This window comes from Notamacropus eugenii, chromosome 6, assembly GCF_028372415.1.
Source record: "Notamacropus eugenii isolate mMacEug1 chromosome 6, mMacEug1.pri_v2, whole genome shotgun sequence".
NCBI lineage: Eukaryota > Metazoa > Chordata > Mammalia > Diprotodontia > Macropodidae > Notamacropus > Notamacropus eugenii.
Genome location: NC_092877.1, coordinates 330248813 through 330262879, shown reverse-complemented (window position 1 = coordinate 330262879; position 14067 = coordinate 330248813). Strand labels below are relative to the sequence as shown.

Genomic DNA, 14067 nt, shown 5'->3' with positions numbered 1-14067 from the left:
TACATATAATACACATTACAACATAACACGTGTATAGCTAGATAGACCAGTTTTTTAAGGTATGTCTATAATACTGTACAACTGGCAAAGTACAGAAGAGTGGGACTAGTGAACCAAAACCCTTTGTGTGGAGTAACATAGCAGCTAATGTAGAATAATAAATGGTTGAGCATATTATATAATCATACAGGTTCTTTGCATGTTGTCTTCCTGTTCAGACTTGAGAGCTCCTTTAGAGCAGGAATATCTTTTACCTTTCTTTGTACTACAGCATTTAGGGAGAGGGAAAGAAGCCCAGCACTGGGAAAATCACTTTACAAATATTATCTCGTTTAGTTGTCACAATAACCCTGAAAGGTAGGTGCTGTTATTATGCCCATAGAGGTTAAGTACTTCTCCCAGGGTCATCAAGCTAAGAAGTATCTGAGGCTGGATTTGAACTTGGGTCTTCCTGACTCCAGGCCCAGCACTCTATCCTCCATGCCACTTAGCTTAGCACAGTGCCTGATATGTAATAGGTGCTATATAGATGTTTAATGACTGACTAACTGAATGTTACTAAGTTTCCTTAAAAAAAATTTAGATGATGCAGTCTCCTTTTGAAGTTACAGTGTAAAATAATTTTTTGGAATTTATTTTTCCTCTTGGAAACATGGCCATTGAGCCAAGTTATTCTTCTCAAGTAGCCTCCTCTTGTAGGTTCATCTTGTTACAGACCACCAGCTTAGGTACCTTAAAGAACTGACAGCCCAAATTTACTGTCTGATTCTAAATTTATTCTACATCACATGAAGTTGGAATTACTTAATCATATCCAGTGATACCACTCCTTTACTATTATTCTTACTTTGTATAGCAAATAGCTTTTAAAAATCTGGTACAAAGGAATCGGCAGAATGAACAGCAGAACCAGGGCCCACCGGCTTTGAACTCCACAATACAGCTGCCCTTTATAATTGTCAACACAAGCAAAAGAACTGTCATAGACTGCAGCATCTCAAGTGACAAGTAAGTGTGAAGAAGGTGGGGTGGGGCTTCATTGGGGGAGCAGATGCATCTTTAAATCATATCAAAGAGACACATGAGCTCAGATGTGGTCTGATGACTTGGGGTGGCCCCCAGCACATGGCGGTGATGGCATGCTGCATTCTGCTCTCATGTACAGCCTCTAGTATTCATTAGAAATCCCCATGGGCCTTGCCGTCCTTTCTTCTTCCTGCTATTTTACTTTGCTCTTTAGATCTCCTTTACCTCTGCTGTGTTCTTATTCTTAGTGCTGGACACCTGCATCAGTTAATGAGAGGGAACAGAATTTTTAAAAAGAGAAATGATAACCTTAGGAGCAGCAGGAACGAAATGTTTACTTGACAGATTGCCTGAGAATATACTGTAGTAGATCTTGTAGTATTTGGATACTACTGTATATACTGTAGTGTTTGGAATATGTGAGCACATACATTACATTGGTGTCATGTTCATAGATATGCTCTGTGAAAATATGCTAATCCTTGGAGAAACCACATACATAGAATCTTCCTACTTGAATTGTTTAAGATTAACCTTTTCAGAGTCAATTTAATGAAAAAGACTACTCAGAAATGGAATCATTAAAAGTCACACAGTCTTGTCTGAGGCTGTGAGATAATGCTAAAATCCTTAGCAAGCTTCCCTTAGGATCTTTCCATTGAATGGCCAACCTGAGTTCTTGCAAGTCACCCTGGTGTTTTTGCACAAACTTAGTTAACCTTGTTCTTACTTATCACGTGATTTCGTATATATGATATGGTTTGGTAAGTTTCATGTGAGGCTAAAGCACGTGCTCATATTGAGGATTTTTGTTCTATATATGTTGACTTCTTAAAGTTATTGGGGCTTATAGAGTCAGTATACTATATCAGGCTGTCCCTAATGTGTACATTCTTTAAAATGACATTTCATATATTTGCAAAAATTAAAATGATCTATTAGAAATCAGTCTCGCTAACAGTCTTTCAAGAAAACCATTGTCATGTTGTGGAAGATATTCTACTGGTCACTGAGGGATAGTGTTATAAAATGTTTCATTTGATTCCTCTTCACAGCATATTTGATGGTTAAGAAGATGGCAGAAACTTTGGGAGCTATGGACCTATGAAAATAGTAGACTTGTTCTCCCTTCTCTACAGTTAGCAAGATTTTCATATACACTAGTGACTTTTTAAGAATGACCCTTCATAGTTTGGAGCAAGGCTCAGAAACCTATTGGAACTTGTTAGTCCAGCACAGGCCCCAAAACTTTGTCATTCAGTGACATTAATGGCTGATGTTTTTTACCCATTATGTGATTTCCCATAAATTAGTAAGAAAGCATTTTCAGTGAATATGAAATATAGAAGGTATACACTTTTAAACTTTGATATCTTTGTATTCCCACTTGGTTTTCTTTGGATTTTGTTTTTGTCTTCTTCCAAACTGCGTACCTCAGATTATTTGAACGTAACAATTTATGCTCGTTTTTCCCAATCAGGATTTATTTGACTCCTACATTTGGAAATCTCACCTTAGTGTGTTTTTGTGCTATTATAAATTTTTATGTTCACAATGGTTTTTGGTCACCTGCTATATGGCAACCACTATTAATGTTCATAGAATTGTCATTTGAGAATAGAATGTGCTCTAGACTTTTGATGATGCCCGTAGAACTAATCTCTGCTAGTGATTTTCTGTAGTAAGGTTGTGGTTGTCCAGACTGCCTCTGTTGGTGGTGGTGATGTTTGGAGAATGTGGTCTCTGCATACAGATAGAAAGCTAAAATGATTCAATACCTTCATTCAAGCCCTTTTACAAAAACCATGCTGCTTATCATATGTGTTCTAAAGAGAAAATCAAAGAAAAATGGCCTGTGTGTGCGCATGATAATGCTATGATATTAGTTACAAGAACTAAGAAAAATATTGACTTTGAAGTACAGAGTTTAAGTAACCAGGTAGCTTGTGAAGGAGTGAACAAGTGAAAAAAGGAATTCGATTATTAGATATTTGATCTGTTCATATTTGTGCGGAGGTCAACACTTGACTTTTGAAAACCTAAAGTGCAAAGTATTAAGAAATTTGTTTAGGCCAAGTCACAGTAGATTAAATTGAACTGAAAAGGGGAAATAATTGCCAAGCTAAATTTGTTTATTTAGTGAGCAGCTGGGAGTACTGAGTCTGGAGTCAGGAAGGTTCATCTTTCTGAGTTCAAATACACCCTCAGACACTTACCAGCTATGTGACCCTGGGCAAGTCACTTAACCCTCTTTGTCTCAGTTTCCTCATCTGTAAAATGGTCTGGAGAAGGAATGGCAAAACCACTTCAATATCTCTGCCAAGAAAACCCCAAATAGGCTCACAGAGAGTCAGACACTACTGAAACAACCGAACGACCACCTTTGACTTTTGAAAACACAAAGTACAAAGTACAAAAATGTGTCTTCATCACTTAATCGATCAACTCACAGTAGATTAAATTGAAAAGGGAAAATAATTGCCATGTCCTCACTATTTTTATTTTCTATGCAATATAGTACAGCTTTTACAAAGGAATATATATATATATATATATATAAAATGAAATGATATAATATATATATCGGCTTTAGAATAAGTAAAGGTCCTTGCCAGAGCAAAATTTCTGCTGGATGTTTGAACCAGCTTAATGAGCACTAAAGATTTATGCTTTCCTATGTTCCATCATAGGAAAGTTGTTTTAATTAGGAAACTGAATCATTTCAACTCTGCAGAGATGCTGGTTTCATGAACACAGCTAAATGGCTCTTACCACTGTGAATTTCAGCAAGATTGTTTCTATCTCATCTTAAAATTTATATTTTCATATATCTTGTATAATTTACACAATGAAAACAAATTCCATGCCTAAAAAAATCTAAAGTAAACTTTTTCTCTGATGCAGGTTCGAATATCTTTTTAATTTTGACAACACTTTTGAGATCCATGATGATATAGAGGTGTTGAAGCGAATGGGAATGTCTTTTGGCCTGGAAACAGGCAAATGTTCACTTGAGGACCTGAGAGTTGCAAAATCATTGGTGCCAAAGGCTTTAGAAGGTTATATCACTGGTAAGATGTTTTAGAATAATTTTCTCTGAGAAGACTAAAATTCAGTAACTTCCCATCCCTTTTCAATGTCCTGTTATTTCCAGGTGCCAGGTTATTTAAGCTGTTTATAAAAGATAGCAAGCTCTCCCTAATGAATGATACGTAGAAGCGAGAGAAGAGGTTCTGTGATCAAAGAAGTGCCAGAATTTCTGCCTGACGACAGATTGTTAGAATGTTGAGTCTGAATAGATGGATGCCTGAGGGAGGCTAGCATCAAAGTTCATAAAATTGGAAAAGATAAATAGAAACAAGATAAATACAATTCGCCGTGTTACGCACACTTTTAAAGTTTATGATAAGTTGATAGAAACTTAGATTTTGGGATATGGGACTCAAAGGAATGATCTTTTAGCATGTAAAAATTTTCCTAACCAACAAATTTCTTTTGAAGTAAGCAAATGGTTTAGGGGAGAAAGGCCTGGTTTTCAAAGGAAACCTGTCACTTTTAATGTTCATTTTAAAAAATAATTTTAAAAACAGTAGTTCTTGAAATTATTTTCTTATAATCTCATTAATTTAGAATTTGACTAATTTAGATTATGTGATATTTCCTCAGCCTGGGCCCAAATTTGCCTTGGGCTTTCTGTGATAAACAATTTGATAAAATGAGTGATAATGAAAGTAGTATTATAGAAAATGACTATGTAATTTATTTAAGAGAACAAACTTTTAATATAATAACTAATACTTTACAGTTTTTGAAGTAATTTATATATTCTTTCTCATTTGATCCTCAAAACCTCCTTGTGAGGTGTAGATACTCTTATTATCTCCATTTTACAGATGAGGAAACAAAGGCTGACTTACTCAGAGTCACACAGCTAGAAAGACAGAATTCAAATGCTCCTCTTCCTGACTCTCTACCCACTCCACCGTGCCACCTCCTCATATTCTAATAGTAGCCCTTGGCTTGTGGTGTGCTGATTACCAATGATTTTATTAATCTCTTCATTTCTAGGAGAGGTTAGCACCTTGTAGAATCACTGTAACCTGAGTTTGTGTCAATTTTTACATAAAAGCAGTAAGATTGTATTACTTTACATTTTAAGTGTCCTGTAGTTCAAAACTGAACACCCTCTGCCTGCTTCAAGGGTTTAGTATACAATTTGATACAAAGTTTTGGGATCCATTTCTTTTATTAACATCATGACTCCAAGTGTTAGACATGGCCCTTGTGATCACAGTCATGGTAAAGATCATCTCGGTATTTTGTATATGAGGCCATTGAGACAGACGGTGAAGGTGGCTTGTCACCAGAGACCTTCTCAGATATCTCAGATGTAAAGGAAGGGTTTTATTCTGCATTTTTAATCAGGAAAGAGCATATCTGTTGGTGCTGTGAGAGTTGTTGAGGTTTTATTTTAAAATGTAAGGAATCGCATCAGGCAGGCATCAGAAGCGCTTCATTAGCCTCTGTTACTTCTTTTGCCTACGTTCTCTTCCCTCTCAGCTCTCCGTGGGATCGTTAGGCCGCTCCACCTCCTAACCACAACCTGATTTGGCATCCCAGTCACACTGCATTTTAGCGGTGGGCTGAACAGGGCTTTTCTCAGTACACCATCATAAATTCATTCTAGTTTATTCTCAGTCGTAGGCCCCAGGGAGATTTAGGCAGGCAGGCCCTGTTGTTCTGACTTGTTTCTGACCTCATCTATTGGCTGGGACTGGGATATGACCTTTTTAGCTCCTTTTTTTTTTTTAAATTCATGCTTTTTCAGTTGTAAAGTGACATGAATAATTATTTTGCAGTTTGCTTATACAAAGATGCCTCCTTTTTATTTTTAAAAGCACTGCAACAAAGGAACAGATTTGTCATAGAGCATTCCATTAATGAATGTTGACACAAGTCATTCAGCTTTATGATATACCTCACTGTGTTGCTAACATTTCAAAGCAAAGGTGAAATGAGGCATTAGCCATATAGTTGTATATTCTCAGAGGATCGTAGACTTAGAGCAGGATGGGACCTTCAGGCTCAGAAGTCACTGACTCCAACCCCTTCCTTGTGCAGAGGAAAAAAGTGAGGCTTGGTGAGGTTTGGTGACTGGCCCAGGGTTACCCAGTGAGGTGTCAGAGGCAGGATGCAAACACATTTCTTCCTGGCTTCAAGCCACCTGGCTTCCTCTAGTTTGCCTCCCAAACAAGTAATAGCCTTTTTGACTGGAAGTTACCATAAATCAAGATCTGCTTGGGAGTCCTGGCTTCAGTTGGTCCGCCCTGTTCAGGCTTGTTTCTGTTTAACGTACCAAAAATCAACTATTCTGAGAACTTAAAAGTCTTATGCAGCTGTCTGATTTATTTTATTAAAAAATGAGGTTAAAAATTAGTGTAGTTATCTTGTTTACCTGTCCACATGGAAGAAACACCCACTTGGTCAAATAGGAACAGTACAAAAGGCTTGCATCCTAATTCTATACACAGTCATAAGTTATAGATCTCTTTGTCATTTGTGTAACAATTGAAGTGAGACTCACTCTTTAAAAAGCAAAGAACCTTGTATTTTGGCAGATAAAATTTTTAGAATGAACCTTTGACCTCCCTTCTAGCTTATGTCAGAGAATGCCCTTTTCTCAATTTAGTGAATGGGATACATTTCTAAAAGGAGAAAATGCTGTCACTTTTACCAACTTTCTCAGTGATATCATATACGATAAAGCTCTTATTTTTTATCTTAATCATGTCTTCCTCACTTCCTTTGCTCTGGTCAAGAGCAGTCTCTAAGAACGACTGCCAAGGATCACTCTAGGACCAGAGGTGATGGTACAGTCAGAAGTGAGGCTCTGAAGCCATGAGCTCAGACCGCTTTGATGTAATGGCTTCTTCACCCATGCATGTGCATGTTGATGTATTCCTGTTTCAGAAGGCACAGAAAGGAACTCAAGTAATAGCAGTTAAAGTTTCTCATTGATAGGCCACGTTTCTATAAAGCTTTAAGGTTTTCACAGCTCTTTGCTCACAGCCACATGAGATTGGTTGTAAGTGTGTTATTATCACCAGCTTGTATAGATGAGGGCTGGACTGGAGATGTGGTCACTTTTTAAAAAGTTGCATTTTCCAAGGATGCACAGTGTGTTGGGTTTGAAAACACAGCTCTTGATTTCATATCGAGTATTCTTCCAGTTTTGCTATGCTGCTTCTCATTAGCAAGACTGATAAAGGCCACTTCTCTGGCATTCTTATAGGAGGTTTAAGCACAAGCTATATTGTGGCCAGCTATCCAGGTGGTCCGCCTCCCTTCAAGTGCTTTCTGTACCTTTCCACTTTCCAAACCAGAAAGACTGAATTGGACTTGCTGGTTTATTTTTAAAATCCAAAACAGATCAAGAAACTATTCCTTAAGCAGATATTATCATTATAAATGCCATTATGGCAGATGTTTCTGAAAGCAAAGTAGCCTTCAGGTCCCCAGCAAATTGCCCACTTAAAAATAAAATCTCCCACTTTTAAAAAACAGTATTCTGTAGGAAGGAAAATCACTTGTTAATAATATTACCAGTATCTGCTAAGCCCAGATGACCTTTACAGTGACTTAAAGAGATCAATAATTATTCACATTAGTGCAGTATTCCTATTGATTTAAGGATAGCTTAAAAATTATAGAATCTCCCTATGTGCACCTGTCTTTGTACTAAATTAGGGTTCCACTTTAATTTGAAAAGTTTAATCTTTCATACCTAAAACTTGACTGCAGATTTATGAAATTATATCTGTCATCAGCATTTAGTACAGAAGAGTATTGTAATCTGTGACAAAGACAACAACCACATATCTGAGAACAGTACCCTTTGATAGCAGTTGCCCTTCGCAAACAGTCATCTGTTTTGGGAGTGCTTGTATTCAGTCACAAAATGAAACGGATATTTTCCCTTATTTTTGTTGCCAAATATAGAGGACATTTAATGTCACAAGTAAGAGAGTTTCCCAGATGGATAGCGAGGGTTTTTATACCAAGATTCATTGAGGAAATTTCTTTACATGTATAAGTAAAATTTGACATTACATGAATTCATGAATTTCTGCCTTTGGCCAGTTAAATTCTTGTTGTTATTCTTCACTCCCTTAAAGTAGCATGAGTACTTGAATTGCTGTAGAAAATAACGCCAGGTTATCTGAAACTGGGTCTGAAATGATGCCTTCAAAGTGCTTGTTTACCTTTTTTTGTGGAACCCTCAAGTTTTCCCCACTCGTACCATTTGTATTTGTCCATTATATAAAAACGCACTTGCATAGGGATTTCATTGTATTCCATGACTAAGATCCTTTAATGCTGACTAGTTGTGTAAACTTGGATAAGACACTCAGGCCTCTGGGGCCTCAATTTCTGCCTCATCAGAATGGAGGTGGGGAGGGTAAGGCAGAAGTAGATGATCTCTAAGGTCCCTTGTGACTTTAACATTACATGATTTATTATCAGAAAAAGACCATATCTTTATGAGTATTTTAATGTCTTCAGTTTGCTCTTTCTTCCTCTCAAATTACCTTTTATTTACTGTTGTATTCCTTCAGTAGATTGTAAGTATCTTGAGGGCAGGCAGGGACCATTTAATTTTTGTCTTTGTGTACCTAATTCCTAGCACATAGAAGGAACTTGATAAATGATTCAAAACTTCATTGAATAAATATTTTATAAGATATATAATATTGTGGAGGAGTGAGACAGAAAGTACTTTTCAGCCCCATAGTTCCTTCTCTCCTAAAGTTAAATTTTTTCTTTTTAGCCTGAAACTATGATTTCATTGATATGAGGAATGCTTGTCAATGTGACGGTAGCAGTTTTGCACCTGCCTATCTTAGAGTTGCGCAGGGCGCTGGGAGGTTTGTGCCCGTTACATTTCATGAGGGGAACTTTGAACTGCAGTCACGTTTACTCTGAGGCTGGCTTGCCCCCTGCTCCACACTGCCTCTCCAATTATATTTTGGTTCTCTTTGTTGCCCTAAGTTTCACGACTATCTTTTACTTTTTTCTCTTCACCAACTCCTGGCTTTGCCTATTGACACCACAGTTCCTTCAGGTCTTTTGGAGGAGAAAAAAAAGGAATGAACCAGATATGGAAACTTGATCCTGCTTTGTTGATGATCACACTTACTTTCTCTGAGGATAAACTAGTTCTTACTACTGCATCATTGGTCATAGAATTGGCTAACATTTATTCAGTAAGATGTGTAATAACTCCAATGGCAGCAGCCCAGAGTGATTTGGAAGCAGCTAGGCAATTCTGCTGGAAGTTGGGCTGCAAGGAAACTTTTTAAAGTCTTTCTCAACTTCCTCACATTTAGAATTTTAATTTGTCTTTTTTTCCTCCTCTATCCCAACTGTTGCCTTTTTTCCCTTGTACTATGAAAGAAATAAATGAATGGGAGATATTTTCTTTCTTTCTCAATAATCATCTCCTATAGATTTTTCAAAGGTGCTAAAGAAAATTAGAGGGGCTTTCTCAGAGAAATGACAGGTAGATTTAAGGGAACTTCTTAGCTGCAGTTAAGATCAGGCTTATCTGCTTACTTTTCCAACTTAGGACTGTAACAGTATCAGCCATGAAATTTGCACCATATGTACTTCCTGTCTTTGTGGATTTTTTTAGATATGTCTACGGGACCTTCATGGTTGAATCAGGGGCTACTTCTGAATTCAACCCAATCAGTTTCAAATTTAGATATGACCAGTGGTACCACTTTATCACAGTCAAGGTAAGCTTCCAGAATATTCATGTATAAACTCTAAAGTATGCACAGAACAGCAAGAGCCAAATCTTCCATGGAGAGAGCAACAGGTCTAGATGACAACTTTAGAAGAGTTTACATTTAGAAGCTCACTGGAAGATCTCACTATGGTCTTGCTTGATCCAAAGTTGCGTTTGTCCTTTTGTATATTTATCAGAGTTTAAATATTCTACTTGGCAATTAATGGACATGTGTATTCTTTTAATTATTTAATAGTATAAATCAAGGGTTTTGTTTGGATGCTGAAGTGGCCTTAGCAACTGGACATTTCCTTGCCCCAAGCAGTCAGCAGTCCAGCAGCGCAACATCCCACTATTCAGAGTCCCGAGGTGAGACCCCCTGCTCTTTCAACGATGAGGATGAAGATGAAGATGATGAGGATCCCTCATCCCCAGAATAAAGACAGTCGAAAAGCTCAATTTTACAAAATGCTGCTCGTGTGTGTTTTTAGTGTGAGCTCTTAATCTTGATGTGATTGCTTCAGCTCTTGCCTTTGTTTGCACTGTGTATTTGGTGACAATAAATGAAACGCAACTAAAGACATCAGTTAAGATGATTTAAGAGGAAAGTTAACATAGTATGAATGAAGACTCTGGCCATACTCTGTGCCATACACAGTGCAAACAAAGTGGTTTTTCCTCTGTGACTGAGGTAAAGAAATCCCTGAAGACCTGGCAGAGTGAATGAGGTTCCGCTGCCTTCTGAGATGTGGGGCTGCGGTCTTCTCCCACCCCTGGCTCATCCTGCTTAGAACTGAGAGTGCCACCAGGAAGAATCCGTAGCTCACCTACTTCTCATGCTCCTGTCTCTTGGCTGTGCTATTGTGAAAAGCCAAGATGAATATTTGCAGTTATGCTTCTTTGTACGGTCTGCATGAGGTCCCTAGAATGTTTGTTCACCTGACTCTAGAAATCCAAGTCTTAACGTAGTTCTGAGTGCTGACATTGCTAGAAGTAGAATGTTTAATGATGTATGTCATCTCCCAACCACTTTAGACATTTGTCAAGGAGGTAGGAAGACCAGCTCAGTACTTTTACTTCAGTGACACTTTGGATATAATTTGTCATGTTCAAAAACAGGAATTAGGATAGTTAGCCATTGCAAACAAAAGAATATATTAGAGCTATTTATGGAAGACAGAAGAATCTCTAATAGCATTTCCATGTATATATTTGCCAGTGGCTGCAACGTTGGAATTTGACAGGGAAGGAAACTGTAGAAATAGCTTTAATCCAACTATTAGCCAGTGCATTTCAGCCAGTTGTGTGGTTTTGTTTTTTTTTTTAATTTAAAACAAGAACAATAGAAAAACAAGCTTTCGTTTGACAGTATTGTCATGTCAACAAGTGTACAATTTGTGAAACTGAAGCAGTTGATTTTAATTTTGTCATAAAAGAAAATGTCTCAGAAATGCTAATTGGTAAGCTTTCCTGCACTTCTGTTACTTAGAAGATTTCCTTAATCCCATTGGACCTCTTAATGAGTAAGTTGCATCTCTCATGACCTGAGCCGTATTTTGGTTTCATGGAAATGTCATAGTATGTTAAGTGCTTCCAAATTATTGGACTTACAGTAGGTGTGTTTTGTAGCCAAAGATGCTGTTAGGAATACTACATTATTGAATGCTGTTGCTGTGTGAAAGGAAGAGTGCATGGGGAGGGAATCCTTAAATCACAAATGTAAAAGATTATTCATTGTGGTATTAAAGCTGGGAGTAGGGAAGAAGGAGGAGGCTCCAAATCAAGGCAGAATCCTACCCTTGCGCTGAGGAGCCCCTTCTGTCTCTGCCCTCTTTCTGCTCTCATTCAGGTCAGGTCTGAAGTCCAGGAAAACAGTCAGATGTAAACCCTTTAAAGTCTCCTGAGGGTAACTTCTGTCTCCATTTTAAAATGTGTGTTCATCAGAAAAAAAAAAATGATATTTTACTAGTATTTTGGCAGTTTGGAGAACTCATATTGAACTACCCACAAAATTCTTGTCCTGATATTTAATAGACACAATGTGATAACCATTTAAATTTGGAGAAATACCAAGGCCTCTACACTGTCACATGCCATGTGGCTTTCCAAAATAATAAAAAGTCAAGTAAAACCCTACACTATGCAAAACAAAAATATAAAATGCTAACATGAAGATTGATTTGAGGGCTGCAAACTCAGTAGCACCTTGATGTTGAAGGTGCCAAACAATGAAGGGAGAAATAATTTTTAAATGTTAATTTGTGGGAGGCAAAGGAGTGAATGATTCAAGTGTTTTCCTTGATTAGGGGCTTATAACTTACTCTGCTGTCTCTCAGCCCAGCTCGATTGCTGACCTCATTAGCTGAATTGGATACTTCTTAGTAATCCTTTTTTAAGTTATAAGGGGTCTGAAAAAGGAAAAGATGTTTTGTAGTGCAGTGAACACCTAGTATGGCCTCCAGTCTTTATCAAGGCTCAGAAACACCACAGAGAAGGACAGAGGACATCAGCCTAGGTTCACTTGAGAGAATACTCTGTCAAGATTATGTAATTACTGTAAGCATTAGATAGTTTAGGGGTCAGGAAGATAACATGATGATGTGTTAGTTCTAGTGTCTTGAATAGAAAATTCATCTTAGCATGGATTTGGGAAGAGACTCACCAGTCAGGCTTAACAGGAAGTGGCCATAAGGCTAACAGGCTTCATCAAGCCCCACAGACATATGATGTGTCTGCCCTACATGTTTCTGTGACTAAGAAATGTGGGATGGGGGGGATGGGAGAAGTGGAACCCAGGACAGAAAACTGCTGTTTGACTTAGAGTTATGAAATAAACTCTCACTTATTTTAAACAGCATCCAGATATTTAGACTGTTGAAAACAGATCCCCCACTCATTGTACCTCTCACGAAAACTCTGAGGCAAGAATGTAGTACTGTCAGAACCTAAAAATGACTTAACAGTTGTCCATTTTCATGCTTCTTTTTTGTTCCCCCTTACCTCTACTGAACCTGCTGCCTCATCCATTCCTTCTTGGCATCCAAAGCAGAGCAGGCCTGGCCTGAACAAGATCCCTTTAGTTTCCACCAAAGAGTCTTAAAAGCAGCTCGTTTTCACAGTGCCAAAATCTCCCTATCATCTAGACCTGTTACACAATCATCAGGGCTTTTAAAAGTAAAGCACTTGGTTGAATATCAAACCTCTATATGTTTATGGAAGCAATAATTCTTTCACTCACCTTTTGAACACTCTGTGGAACTGGTAACTTTGAGATCTAGCAAACTCTGGCAGCCAAAAAATTCATAGACTCTCTTGACCTTTTAAACTGGAAAGGACCTTAGAGGCCAAACTCAACCCTCTCATGTTTCCTGATGAGGAAACTGAGGCAGAGGTTAAGGGGCTTACCCAAGATCACACAGCTGCAACTGGAATGTGGGTCTCTCTCTTCAGTCATGTTGCCAGTCTGGGAAGAGGCTAGGTGGAGCTATTTGTTAGAATACTGCTCTTACCTAATTCCCCTATGCAGACCTGAGTAGGGGAAGAAGAAGAATGTGGAGACAAGGTCATCTTCCTGTTTAGGCCTCTTTGTGTGAAGGTACCAGGAGCCAATGGTGTGCTTGCCTATAGTTTGTCACTTTGCCTATAAGTACTCTGCTCTCATTCTGACAAGAGTTCCCAGACCTGCAGGGCACTTTACCTCAATTGTTGTGAAGGGGACTTGAAAAAAACTGTAGACCTCTTTACACAGAATAGAACCGCTAGAGAAAGCACACATATTCACTGCCACCCCTCCAAAATAAAATTGACCCAAAATGGACCCTTAAAGCCACTGAGGCCCAATTTATCTATACTTGTTTTCCCTTGGTATAAGCCTCCCTCTCCTTTTAAAGTCATGTTGTGTCCTGGTGATCCCAAGCAGTTTGAGACAGCATTTAAGCCTTGTCTTTCATAGTTGGGTAGACCGTGGGAGTTGAGAATGGTAATTCTAACATATTGTTCTGAGGTCGTAAGATAGAACTAAAAGGGGTACGCAAGGTCTTACCCAGCTGCTTTATTTGCTACATGAATAAACTCTCAGAAAAGTGGTTTTAGCATATTTGAACATAGGCCCGTGGGCCATTCCATATGTTAGAAATGTGCCTCCTTTTTCCTCTGCTCTGAAGAGCATGCTTCCCCTAGACAATTCCAGGAGTAGTTAATGCCCATGTTTACTGCTTCCTTTTACTTTACTCTCCGATATTTTGTCACAA

The 14067-nt window shown here is 38.2% G+C and overlaps 1 protein-coding gene across 41 annotated transcripts in view; it reads left to right on the top strand.

Moving 5' to 3' along the window:
- The window catches only part of TFDP2 (transcription factor Dp-2), a 179909-nt gene that overhangs the window by 147642 nt on the left and 18200 nt on the right, over positions 1 to 14067 (top strand). For 36 of the 41 annotated variants that reach the window (XM_072618158.1, XM_072618146.1, XM_072618157.1 and 33 more), the window contains 4 exons: positions 857 to 1008; positions 3931 to 4097; positions 9719 to 9824; positions 10074 to 11274. In XM_072618158.1, the coding sequence (XP_072474259.1) occupies positions 857 to 1008; positions 3931 to 4097; positions 9719 to 9824; positions 10074 to 10257 (609 nt within the window). In that variant the 3' untranslated portion in view covers positions 10258 to 11274. Of the gene's footprint in view, positions 1 to 856; positions 1009 to 3930; positions 4098 to 9718; positions 9825 to 10073; positions 11275 to 14067 lie in introns of those variants that run through there. The other 5 variants (XM_072618160.1, XM_072618162.1, XM_072618150.1 and 2 more) reach the window with 2 other exon arrangements.